Source organism: Parasteatoda tepidariorum, chromosome 4 (assembly GCF_982258835.1).
Source record: "Parasteatoda tepidariorum strain Cologne lab strain chromosome 4, Ptep-v5.0, whole genome shotgun sequence".
Taxonomy (NCBI): Eukaryota; Metazoa; Arthropoda; class Arachnida; order Araneae; family Theridiidae; genus Parasteatoda; species Parasteatoda tepidariorum.
The window spans coordinates 2,748,034-2,760,887 of NC_141758.1; the positions used below are offsets into that span (position 1 = coordinate 2,748,034).

The 12,854-nt window shown below is 28.0% G+C and overlaps 2 protein-coding genes across 4 annotated transcripts in view; one reads left to right on the top strand and one right to left on the bottom strand.

Annotated features, from left to right (window-relative positions):
• The window catches only part of hob (bridge-like lipid transfer protein family member hobbit), a 116,726-nt gene extending 107,930 nt beyond the window's left edge, over positions 1–8,796 (bottom strand). Inside the window, exons 1-4 of the mRNA XM_016058688.4 lie at positions 8,073–8,796; positions 5,984–6,107; positions 4,252–4,301; positions 69–210 (exon numbers count right to left, since the gene is read on the bottom strand). Of these exons, the coding sequence (XP_015914174.1) occupies positions 69–210; positions 4,252–4,301; positions 5,984–6,107; positions 8,073–8,122 (366 nt within the window). The 5' untranslated portion in view covers positions 8,123–8,796. The remainder of the gene's footprint in view (positions 1–68; positions 211–4,251; positions 4,302–5,983; positions 6,108–8,072) is intronic.
• A 342-nt stretch (positions 8,797–9,138) lies between these two features.
• Positions 9,139–12,854, top strand: part of LOC107444514 (mediator of RNA polymerase II transcription subunit 13) — an 85,653-nt gene continuing 81,937 nt past the window's right edge. For all 3 annotated transcript variants that reach the window (XM_016058669.4, XM_016058677.4, XM_071181906.1), the window contains exon 1: positions 9,139–9,825. In XM_016058669.4, the coding sequence (XP_015914155.1) occupies positions 9,757–9,825 (69 nt within the window). In that variant the 5' untranslated portion in view covers positions 9,139–9,756. The remainder of the gene's footprint in view (positions 9,826–12,854) is intronic.

Below are 12,854 nucleotides of genomic sequence, written 5' to 3' on the forward strand. Positions count from 1 at the left end.
TGTTATTAGAAATTTGGTAAGGCAAGCAATTAATTAAAACATAGAGATTTCTGAAAATATTTATATACCTTGAGCAAAGGTTTATATAAAAGAGATGTCAAAATTGATTTTTCTTGGTGTGACTTCACAGTTGCAGATTTTTTTCTAGATAAGATCCAGTTAGCATCTCCTTGCAACCTTATGTCACTAACACATATGACTAGTAAGCTCCTGAAAACAAATTAAAACAATCTATTATCTTATCTAAAAGACAATCAATAAAGTGTTTGGTTTATTAAATTTGCTGCCAGTTATTGTATTTCATACAACAGTCACTTTCAGACAACATATTTTATATTCATTATGTTCTTCGTGATAGAGCTATCAGTCATAAAATAAAGGAGCTAATTTGTTTTGTGTTTACATCTGTTCTCCTGGAACCCTAGTGTTTAGTCCCCAAGCATGCTTGGTACTCATTTTATCAATCCCACTGAAGGGATGAAAATCTTGCTCGCGCTGAGGATCGAACCAAAAACATGTGGCACTTAAATACAATTGTTCAGTATAAATTTGTCCGAAATCCACTATACTGATATTTTTTTTAAGGTTGTAGAATTTCACAGATATTTTTTTCAATTTATCTGTACTTCCCGGATAAATTAAAATTATTCAAATTAATTTTGAGGTAATCAACAGAATCATAATAAGTCGGGTGTGAGATTATCAGTAGGCATTTTGTTTTGAATAGCGCCCAGGAATGTTTATGTCACCGTGTTATGTGTTAAGTATATTAGTTGTATCTGAAAAGATTTAATATAGTTATGAAGACAACTTTAAATTAAAATGCATTTATTATTGCTGCGAATCTGTTGTAACAATGATTAAAGATTGGTATAATTTTAGGGAATTTCGAAGGATAGAAATAGGATACACATTTAATAAGTGAGTACTTCAATGTGTTTATTATTGTATTTTTTTTATCATTGTATCTTTTTTTAATCATATGCATGTTTAGTGTTGTTAAGTGATAGTTTTGAATATATATATATTATCATATTTTTGGGAAACATTCAGCAGGGTGGTCACAAAACATGTTTAGCATTGCAAAATGATAGTTTTGTGTGTGTATATTACTATAATTTTAAAAAATTTGTAGCAGACTGGCAACAAAGCTATTGTCTGGAACATTCGATACAAATCTGCAATTTTTATTTATTTATGAAATGCATGCTTTGTGTTGTTAAAATATGACCATAATGTAAGTGAACTTCGAATTTAATAGGGTTTCAATATTCGAGTCTGTTTTCAGAATGCGATGAAAGTGGCACCAAAAAATTTGCCGAAAGTGGTTGGCGAAAAAAAAATTGACAGATTGGGTGCATGCTGATAACAAATCAGCTCCAAAACAAGTTTTACTGTGGTTCAAGAAAATAAGCATTTTATATGTGAACCATCCACGAGTAACTACGTACTACCTGTCTTACAACTCATATATACATTTTGCATGAAAACTTCCCTTCCTCACTCAGTTTAATCTGATGAATGAGAGAATGATATACCACAGGAGAAATCCATCATTTTCAACCTACATAAGTAATTTAAAGTTCACAGAAAAGTGAGTTCAGACAAACCTAGTGTAAACTATGAAATTTTAGATTCTGGAAAAATATTTTTAATCTATCAAAATGCAAACAAATTATGGCAGGATTATTTAGGATTGCACAGTTAGAAAATTATCAAGCTATTATTTGTTTACATTTTGAAATTTTTTTTAGCAACTGAAACTTCATGGTTTTCCTGAACTCACTTTTCTCTTAACTTTAAATTTTAGAATAGAAATGGAGGTAAAATAGAATGAAGCCATAAGGCATCAGTAAAGTGCTATCTTAAATCTGATTTCTATATCCAGATTCCTAAAACAGCAATTTTCAAATCCTAAATAAAAGCACAGAATTACTTAAGTGAAATACTGAACTTGTAAATTGTTAAGGGATTTACTATACAGGTTCAGTTTTATTCCATCATAAGCAAAAATGTAGTCGCAACTGAAGTGAAGGGTATCACTCATTTCAGTTGTTACTACACTACTTCACTTACACCAACACTATTTTCAAACAGACCTCAATGAATATATCATTGAAGATATCCTTCATGAAGATATTAATGAAGATATCAGTCATAAAGATATCATTCAAGGAGATAAAATTGGGTCAACCGAAAGTAACAACATCGAGTCTATACTCAGAGCTGTTGCTAGACTTTGCTGGAATTTGAGTAAAAAATTTTACAGAACCTTTTTTAATCTTCTTTCAGTTCACTCACTCTTAGATTATTGTCTAAACTATAAAAATAAATCATACTTTTTATTTATTAAATAATCTCTTTCTTTTTTCCTTCCTAAGAATAAGGAAATTGAAATTTTTTTTTCAAAATTTTTTATTTTCTAATTTATACTATTGCTTAAGTAGTATAAATGATGCATTAGGAACGGAACCCATGAAGTAAAAATGAGAAATTTTGAGTGTAATTAAATAATAATTTTATTGGAAATATTATTTTTTTTTTTGTTGGAAAGAAGAGTATTACATAGAACTTCAATGGTGGGCTGTATAAACCTTTCAGCAGAGTAAAAAATTTTTGTGAATTCTAAAATTACATTTTTTGTGAAACTCAAGCAACAATATATACGTCTAAAATCTTTGTGTGAACTAAATATACAACTTTTTATTTATTAAAATTGACAAAGGACAAATTAGACAGATAAAATAAGAAATACATACAATAATTCATTCAACTTATAGTTTACTCGTGAATTTATAAAGAAATATATATACAGAGAAACCTCCTGTTATGGACACTCTTTCAAAACGGACGTCTCTCAATACGGACATATTTTTAATTCCCCAGAAATCTTCAATGAATAAACCATTATGTACATTTTCGCAAAGAGGACACTCCCATAACCGAACGTGGACAGTCATTATTGCCCTGAAATGTCATTTTCAATCTCTTCAAACCGGGCACTACTTTTTCTAAATTTGAAAAAAAAAAAAAAAAAAAACTATTTCTGCTTTAAATTGCAAGAAAAAAAATAAAACTTTTCAATATTTTTAAAGAATGTAAATTTTTTGCCTCATCAATTACTGAAAATATTGTTAAGCTATTTCATTACTACAGAATCAATCGTTCTCCTGTCCCCTTGCCTTATCTTTGTAAAGAAAGGAGAGAAATTAATATTGCACTTGTGAAATAATTTGGACAACGGCACCTTTTGATCTTTTCATCTGGACAACACAGGTTACGAGATCCCACAAGTTGAAATGACGTCTTAATTTCTTCCTCACTGAAAATTTCTTTCATTTTCTTATTAATTGAAGACTGTATTTAACACTGCTGGGGTAAAAAAAAAGAGAACAGAAGTATAATCTTTGAGGTGTTCATATAAATGAAATATTTATTCAGACACTTGAAAGATGATTAATTGTGAATAATCAACTTCCATAGGTCCTTATGACTTACAGGTATGAATTGCTTTTTTTCTGTGAATCATGGGAGGTTTACTTTCAAGGAGGTATTAACCACTTTTCCTAAGTGATAGGTAAGTGATAGGGGATGTAAACCAAATAATTGAAACTGACTGAGGACAAAAATCTCCTATTCAGTATCGTATGTCTAACTGAAATATCTAAGCTAATCGAAGAATAATAATAATTCATCTCTAGCTACATCTAGAATTATGTATTTATATGATGCTTTTTAATATATTCTCTTTTATCGAAAAAATATTTTAAAAGTTTACATAAATATTCTTGTAAGTAGTTATTGTAGATTATTTATTTATTTCTATATCTCTGAAAATATTTTAAAAACAATTTATGGTGTTAAACTTCGTTATTAGTGTACTCTTCCCGCACACGGACAACTCTCATAAACAACAATTTTTTTGGACCCAAGAATGTCCGCTTAAAAGAGGTTTCATTGTATATATAAATTAAGAAATATATATAAATTTGATATAAACAATTAAGAAATATATAGAAATTTGAAGGTTTTGATCTTTTCATAAAATCAGTTACTTTTTAAAATAAAAAGTCCTCAAACAGAAAGTGACTTTAATAAGCTGTGGGCACCGTATTACGAAGTTTTTATGCAAGAGAGTAAATAATTTTACAAAAACAATGAAAAAAGATATATAATTACAATTTAAAAATATTTAATTATCTAAACCAATGACAAAATGAAGTAAATAAAATAAATAATAATAGAACATACTTGAGGGAAGAATTAAATAAACGGCTACTTAGACCAACACATTCAATTTCCTAAAATGAAAAGAGCCAGTTGAATATACTTAAATATATATAGATTTAAAAAAATTATTTATCTTATAAAATTTTTATTAGTTATAAGAATGACATTATACATATAGATTTTTAAACTGTCATGAAATTAATCTTTAATAGAAACTTATAATTAATATTTTAGGACAGATAAGAAAATAACTTTAAACGTGTTCTCCCTAAGTGTTTTAAGAAGGGCAGTCTGACCCGCCTGCCCTTTGATCCCTATAAATGCACCCTCTTTGTGAAAATAAGCCACTCATCCTTTAAAAATACTGCCTTTTTAATCACATTCCATTTTTAAAAAAATTAATTCACTGTTTAAATAATATTTATAGACAGGTAAAATTATCTGTGTTTATAGGTTTAATTCTGATTATTACTACAAACATTTACTTTGTAAGGATTATTTACAACTCATTACATTCTTTTAAGTATATGTTTTTTCGGGGGGAGGGTATTACTAAATTTTTAATGGTTTTAATTTTTAAAATCACTTTTTAAATAATTTGTTTCTTAATGCAGCTTTTAATGCTTATTTTTCATAGAATTTTCAGTTTAAATTATATAAAAATCTTTCAAGTTGTTCATCAATTAAGAATATTTCTTAGCTTATTTATTTATTTATTTTTTTGAAAAAATGTATTATCTATTAGCATGCTTTTCATTATTTTTATAAAAGCTTCAGGCACAAAAAAAAAAAAAAAAAAGAATGAAAGGGTTTAGATTAAGATACATTAATATTTTTTTAAATACTACAACAGTGTTGGTAGTAAAACATGGTTTTTGAAAAATACATTGTTGAAAAGTAACAGAAAAAACCAATAAAAAATAATAAGTTTTAGAAAAACTTCAAGTAATTTATGATTGAAAACATTTACGCAACACTAATCTAAACATTTAAACTGCACCACTTTGTTCATTTCATTTGTGTCTCCGATTAATGAAAGTAGTTATGTAGTTTCCGGTATTTTGTATACATAGTACTCACCCAAAAATACAAATAAATTTCTTGGTATTTTCATACATTTCTTTACTCATTGTTGTAAAAAACTATTTTCCTTACAATTATTTCATGAAAATTTTTAAACAACACCTATTTTGATAAACTTTAAAAACTGTTATAGTCGAAGTCTGACAATCACTTGGGTTTAATAGGTAGGGGCTCATGATTTTTGAGAGGCTTCAATAAGTAAAAAAACATAAAAACTATTACTGTCCTTTTTTAAAAAATATGTTTCTTAATAAATCTATAAGATAAAATTTCAAAAAATACAATATTTGTTTAAATTTTTTATTTTTTTTAACTTTGCAGTATAATCAAGCTCACGTAAAAATTGAACCGATCAGATTTGAAGATACAGTTATAATTCTCAATCTCCCTGGTGTAATACATAAGTTCATAACAAAACATGTTTTTCATATTGAAACTGCACCCATCATTAGAAATTTTGGAATATTTAGTATGAAATTTATAATTTTTTGTAAAACAGAAAATTTAGAGTAAGACAATTTGCCCTTATTTGTCTTGATTAGTTTTTGATCTTAGTAAACTGGAAAAAAAAAGTCTTACTTTTATCATAAGCGGCCTTCAAAATTAAAGAAATGCAGAAATTAGGAAAGAATAAAAATTTCTTTTTGAAGAAAAAAAAATCAAAACAAACCAGTTTTAATCCATTTCTGAGCTGTATGTGTAAGTTTCGAAAACGGAGGAAACCATAACCACCAACTTTCAGTCTCATACCATATTTCTTGTGTAGAAACCATGACAATGCCTTGGTAGGTAAACTGGAAAATTGAACAGTAAAATTAATATTTAAAATGAAAATGCAGTTCTCCAAAAGTATCTCATTATAAAAATATTAATAGTGATAATATGAAATGAGATCACCCCATATAATTACCATATTTTGGGTGATTAAATTATTTGTCCTGCTATAAGTCAATGGTTTTACAACTATGTCATGCACAAAATAGAACACCTTTAAGACTTCAGTTATATGATGCTATCCTTAATGCAACAGGGATAATTTTTGTGCAAAAAATATTTAATTTACAAAATAAGACATAAAATCTCGGATTCTGCGAACATATTTCAATTGGCACAAAAAAGTTCCAAAAGAAAATATCTGTCATTATTGTGAAAAGTAAATTTGATTTTTACAAGCGTAATTTTTTAAAATAAAGTTGGTAAGAAAAATATGCTTCTTAGTAAAGGTTCAACATGCATGCAATGCTTCTGTAGAAATTAGATTCACATTTTAAACTGAAGTCGTTTAAGAATTTTTTTTTTTAAATAAGCATTTATCTGTTTTTCTATAATTACCTAACATGGCTGATAAGGGAAGTAATCTTCTTTCAAAGTAGGTATAAATGCTTAAAAAATGTTATACCAAACTAAATTTTTTGGTGTTTAGACACTGAGGAAGGTTCTTGTTTATTGATCTAAAACTATAGTATGTCCATTTCATCATTTTCATTAATGCTTTATTCATGTTGTTTTTATGCTTTAGTCTACCTCAAAATAGTCACCAAGTTTTGTCAAAAACCAGCAGTCGCACATGAGAAACTAAAAACATCACAAACGGGGATTAGCTCAAAAGGGAAAATTCATAACAACCTCAACCCAAGACAAAACTCTACATATTCTCTTAAATTCTCTAAAATATAAAAGTTCTCCGGCACCTTTGCAATTGTAGTTGGCATGAACATTATAGAAATGCCCTCTTTCATTTACACCAGTGAGGCATAATTTAATTATTATGTTACTACTTAAGTTTGGTAATTTAAGTACTATGTTACTAGATTTGTAATAGCTACCATAAGTACAATTGCTAAGGTGCCAAAATGTTTTTATACATAAAATTAAAAACATAAAGAGAGAGGATGGTTGTCTGGTGAAAGTTATGATTTATACCCAGGTGTTATATCCATATTGGTACCTACTCATGTAAACTACTAACACCAAGGCGTTAAAAATTTTTTTGTACTCACAAAATACTTGGCAATGATTTGCTTGCGGCTGGTTGCGAGTTATACCCTTTGAGTTGGTCCCTCATCTAGATGCATTTTTTTAGTTTTTCGCATGTCACTTCCTGGTTGTCTCCATAATATGTTTCAAACTTGCAATTTAAAAAAAACAAGAACATGTAGATGTTGGCCAGGGGGGAGGCTATGAGTTATACCTTTCGAGTTGATCTCTTATCGTGATATTGTTTTTAGTTTTTCATACGCCGCTGCCTGGAAGTAGCCAAGACTTGACAGTTATTCTGCCAAAGATCACGGTATGAAAAATCTCCTCATTTGTTGAATTTTTCTCTTTTTGTATTGCTACTGATACAGAAATCTTCTCTATAAAAGTTTGAAGATATTTAACAGCCCCCTGAAACTAAAATCTTCGAACTTACAAAATCTACAGCCCAAGTTGGTCTCTTTCTGAGATACATATTTTTTTATCTTTTGCGGGCCGTTTCCCGGAAGTTGACAAGATCTGGCGATTATTCTGACAAAGATTACCATACGAAAAATCTCTTCATTTGCTGATTTCTTTCTTCTTTTTTTTTGGCATTGCTACTGATACAGGAATCTTCTCTATAAAAATTTGAAGATTTTTTTACCGCCCCTTGATTAAAGAGAAATGTCTATATCATCCCTATTCTTCGCTATAAAATTTTTACAGTTGAATTTTACAAATAAGTTCTCAATAATTACAGCAATACAAATATTATATTCATAAAGGGAAAATTTGCTTACTGAAGGAAGAAGATGATCAAAATGAGAATGCAAACAATAAACAACCACATTTCCGGGTTAACTATTGCATATAAACATGGTGAAACAAATCAACAAAATTTTCTAGAGTTTTCTATAAATGGCAATTAGTCTACTTCAAACAAAGCATAACTATAAAAGTTGGACAAATTTTTTTAACATATAATAATAGTTTGTATACATATTTTCAAAATGTTAAATAATATTTTATTGTTTTCCGGCTTGAAAAGGCACTGTGTATAAATTAAACTAATTCAATAGACAAAAAATACTCATAATAAGATCAAACTTTTATCAACTTCGAAACTTCTGTTTTTGATTAATATTTTGTTTAGGTTTCTGCTACATATTACAGGTAACACATGACTTTAGTACAATTCGTACAAATTTCTCAAAAACTGTGGCAGTCTAATGTATTGTTTCGTTTTCTGCTATAAAACATTTTAACGGGAAATTTGATTAGTGAACAGGTAATTTAAATCTCAAATGCTTAAAGTGGATTGGTTTATTTTAAAAAAAGTCAATATGTGCAACTCTGATGCTTCGTTAAATTATTAAAGCAACCGAGAAATTCAACAAACTTCTTTTGTAACTTTAACGGATATGAAATAAAGTTTTGGATGCATTAACTTATTGAATTTTAGAGTATTTAAGAACATCCCTAATTTGTTGATTTCGTAAAGTGTCCTAAGGCAAACTGTAAAACAAAGCTAGAAGCTAATGGAACTCATTCTTGACTTCTAGACACCAATCATAAATGATAAACAATTAAATGCTCCGCCTACTTTTTATACCACGCCTTTTTTCTATCAGCAATTATTTACTACAACTTCCAAATCGAAATGTTAAGTTTCGGTATCACTTCTTTGGAATCATTATATCAAAAACCTTTTAAAATAATTTCATTCCTACAATTTTTCTGCTTATAGAGTCACTTATAATCAATATCTATTAATGGCAATAATAAGTAGTTTTTTTTTTCGAGCTATTAGTAATTCTTTTCTAAAAACGATTTCACAATTTGTTTATTTTCTCCTCCAATGACGTCAGAGCAGACGATTCTTCTCGAAAAATTCTGCTTATGTTTACTGATCATTAAAGAAAATAACGATAGATTTTTAATTAAGAATAGAACATAGCCTTCATTTTTTTTTAAAAAAAGTTCAAACTAAACGTTATAATGCTCGAGAATTGCGACCTTGAAATATAAATTAAAAAATATTTATCAAAATCTTGCTCCTGATGATAAATAATATTTGATAGAAATCAGCAATATAATGTAACCTTTATCAATAATTTTTAGGATTCACTTCCTTTTAGCACATTAATTTAAAAAGACAAATTTTTCTCATCCCTTTTTCATTTTTTCCTGTTATTTGCAGCCAATCCTTTAACGGAACGATTTTCTTTGCATTAAAGTTATATTAGTGTTAAGAAAATTGTTTAATTTTAGTTTATTAAGAATTTATTTCGCAGTTCAAAAAAAGAAATTCATATTGTAGGTGGAGTGAAAGAAAAACTGTCCTTTTACTGCCGTACCCCTTACCTCCATCACTCTTCCCCTCCGGTATCATACTCGCCATGTTTTGTTACGTTACAGGCGAGTATTGAGTTTCCTGATATATAATTTCTTATTATTCAATTAATATTTCAATATGGGTCAAAAATGACCCATGTATCGGATATAACTAATGGAGCGAGCCTTGAAGATTGTCATACTAATTTCTTTGCACTGGTACGTATATATTTTTTCGTCACTTTATAAAATTTGTTTACCTGTGATTCCAGTTACAATTTTTATCGTAATACATATGCGACTGTCAAGTTTTGTTTTTTTCTAATGTCAGAAATTTAAAGTTAAGACTGATGTGTATTTTTATGATAAAATATGAAATGTCACTTGTCTGTATGTTAAATTTACATGAAATTCTAAGCTGGTTTAAGCATTTATTCTGATCAAGTAATATTTGCGCGCTATAGTTAAATTTAGCCTAGACTCAGACTGTAAAAAAAGATGAATAAAATAACTTATCTATTGTTACTACGTCTTGAGGAATGAAAGTTTAAGTATATATTGAATTTTATCTTTTATAATCGTCTAAATTGTTGCATATAGGTACCTTTTATTGACTCAAACAAATTACCTATTTACAAATTACAAGTCTTGCATCAGCGATGATGATTAAATTTTTAAGTGTTTTAAAAAGGACGCTGGTTTTTTAAATTAGACTTTTCTTTTTTCAGTTAATCACAAAAATATATCTATTTAAAAGTTAGGTAGCTATAAACAAATGTCATGTGATTGCCTTTAAATTATGTATCTACTTTAGATTCATATTTAGAGAAATGACTTTCTGTTTGTCAAAATATTATTTATGTGGTTGCTTAATATTTTAAAGACTAGCTGTTAATTGTTAAAAATAGTTTGTAACAGATAGCATTTCCGTATTTTACGTAAATAGGCTATACTTCTTTTTTAATTAATTATTTTTAAATTACAATTGGTCAGTAGATTATTTTGTCTTTCCAGCGCTTTAATTTTGCTTTGTTTTTATCAATAAATTTAAAATTGCTTGTTGGACGAGAACCTGGCAAGCAATCTTGTGGACTAGAGCCTGACGATGACTTCTAATAACAAATTATTTCAAATTACTTTTATTGTGGTGCATATGACAAGGGTTCACACTAGTAATGAAAATTTAGTGCTCACATGAGACCATCTAAGTCCTATGTATTCATTTAGTGGTCAAAAAACTTAATATGGTAAACAAATTCCAGAAAAAAAAATTTTACAATTGTATATTTAATGTTATGGTATACATCAAAAATTAGTAATTGCCATCTATTACACCTTAAAGCTAATTAGGTCCATTACCCCATAATTATTAAAGATTAGTTATTGATTGAAATAAAATGAAAAAAAAGCTAAAATAATTTTAGTAAATAGATTCAACATATGGATTTAAACGCTTAGACCAAATAAATGAATAAAACAGAGAATGTAAGAACTAACTAAATATTACTATATTAAAAATTACTTATCTAAAAATTATGAATAAATTCAATTCTAAAGGAGTAAAAAACATGGTTTTAATAATGAACGATTATACTGTCAGTGCATGAATGCAAAGCACAGTATAACTTGTAAATTAGAAATATCAACATTTAAATTTAAAACTTATTGTACCAGACCAGGGGTCCGTCCAGACATTTTGCAAAATTGTGAAAAAATTACTCGTAATTTGTGAATATAAAATAAACATTAAGTCATATTCTTTCAACCAGGGTCCTGCTTTTGTGAATTTGTGCAAATAGGGTCCTGTTATTGCAAAGAACTTTTTCAAGGAGTTTTTAAATTGTAAAGACATACAAGATTATGCTCAACACTGTAAAATTATGATTAAAAAAATTAAATTTTAAAAAATAAGCAGCAATTGCTGCTACTAAATTAGAGATGCAACATACAAATATTTGGTATTTAGCCTATACTGCTGAATGCAGAATATTCATTTCGGACGAATAAAGGAAGAAGCGTCTGTCAAAGATGAAACTTAGTTCATTTACATTTGTTCCCCCCCCCCCATCCTTCTTGGGAAGGGTTTACTTGATTAATAAAACAATAATGAGATAAACAAATTTGTGAAGGGTCCGATTGAATGATAAATTATTTTGTGAATGGTCCGTTTTTAAGTTAAATATTTTGTGGCGGGTCCGTTCTTATGAAAAGATATTTTGTGAAGGGTCCATTAACAGACCCAAATTTCTTCTAAACAGACCTCTGCTGACACTTTCAATTATTCCATTTGAAAAATTTTGAAACTAAAATCTAACCTACACGTAGAACAATAAAACTAGTACAACAATTAATTTTAAATGCATGGCATTCTATACAGAAAACTATTTTCATTACTATTGTGTAATTTCAAAGCATATTTCAGGCAGGGTTGGCAAGATTTTGCCACAGGTGGAAAAAACCATGGTAAATACCGGTAAAAACCGTCCTGGCAAAAACAGGTTTTTGCCAAGCAAAGTGGCAAAAACCTATATTTTCCAAGATGAGAGGACAAAAACACATTTTTGATACAAAATTATTCCTAAAATTGAAATATATACTATGAATATAAATAATTACAAAAAAATTAACAAAACTATTATTCCATAATTAAATGATAATGTATCATTTTAGTAGTTTAAAACATTATTGATTGGAAAATTTGTGATTATTCTCTTTTTTCCAGTGAAATGAACTTATTTTTAAATTAATACAAATATAATTTAAAGCATAAAATATCTATCAACATGTGTAGTTAATTATTGTACAAATAATAATTTTTTATAATAAATAATAGTAGGTATTATACAAATAATAATATTTATTTGTAAAAAAACATTTATTTTAGGATTCTAAAATGAAAAGAGATCAAAAACTTTCAATCTTTTAAAAATTATTACCCTTAGGTATATTAATTATTAATATGTTAAAAATAATTTTTTCATGTAATGTATCAAAATTATTATTCCTTATGACTGTTTTAAATTTGTTTCAAGTATTTTGTAATAATATTTAATCAGCAATTTCGATAATTTGGTTTTTGCCGGTTTTTACCAGTTTTTGCCGGTTTTTACCAGGTTTTTGCCACTGTCCTGGCAAAAACCCCTTTTTGCCGGCAAAAACTCCAACCCTGATTTCAGGACAGTAATTTTGTCACCAAAGCGTCTGATTTTCGCAACATTTGTAGAACATTAGGCGACAATTGTCGCCAT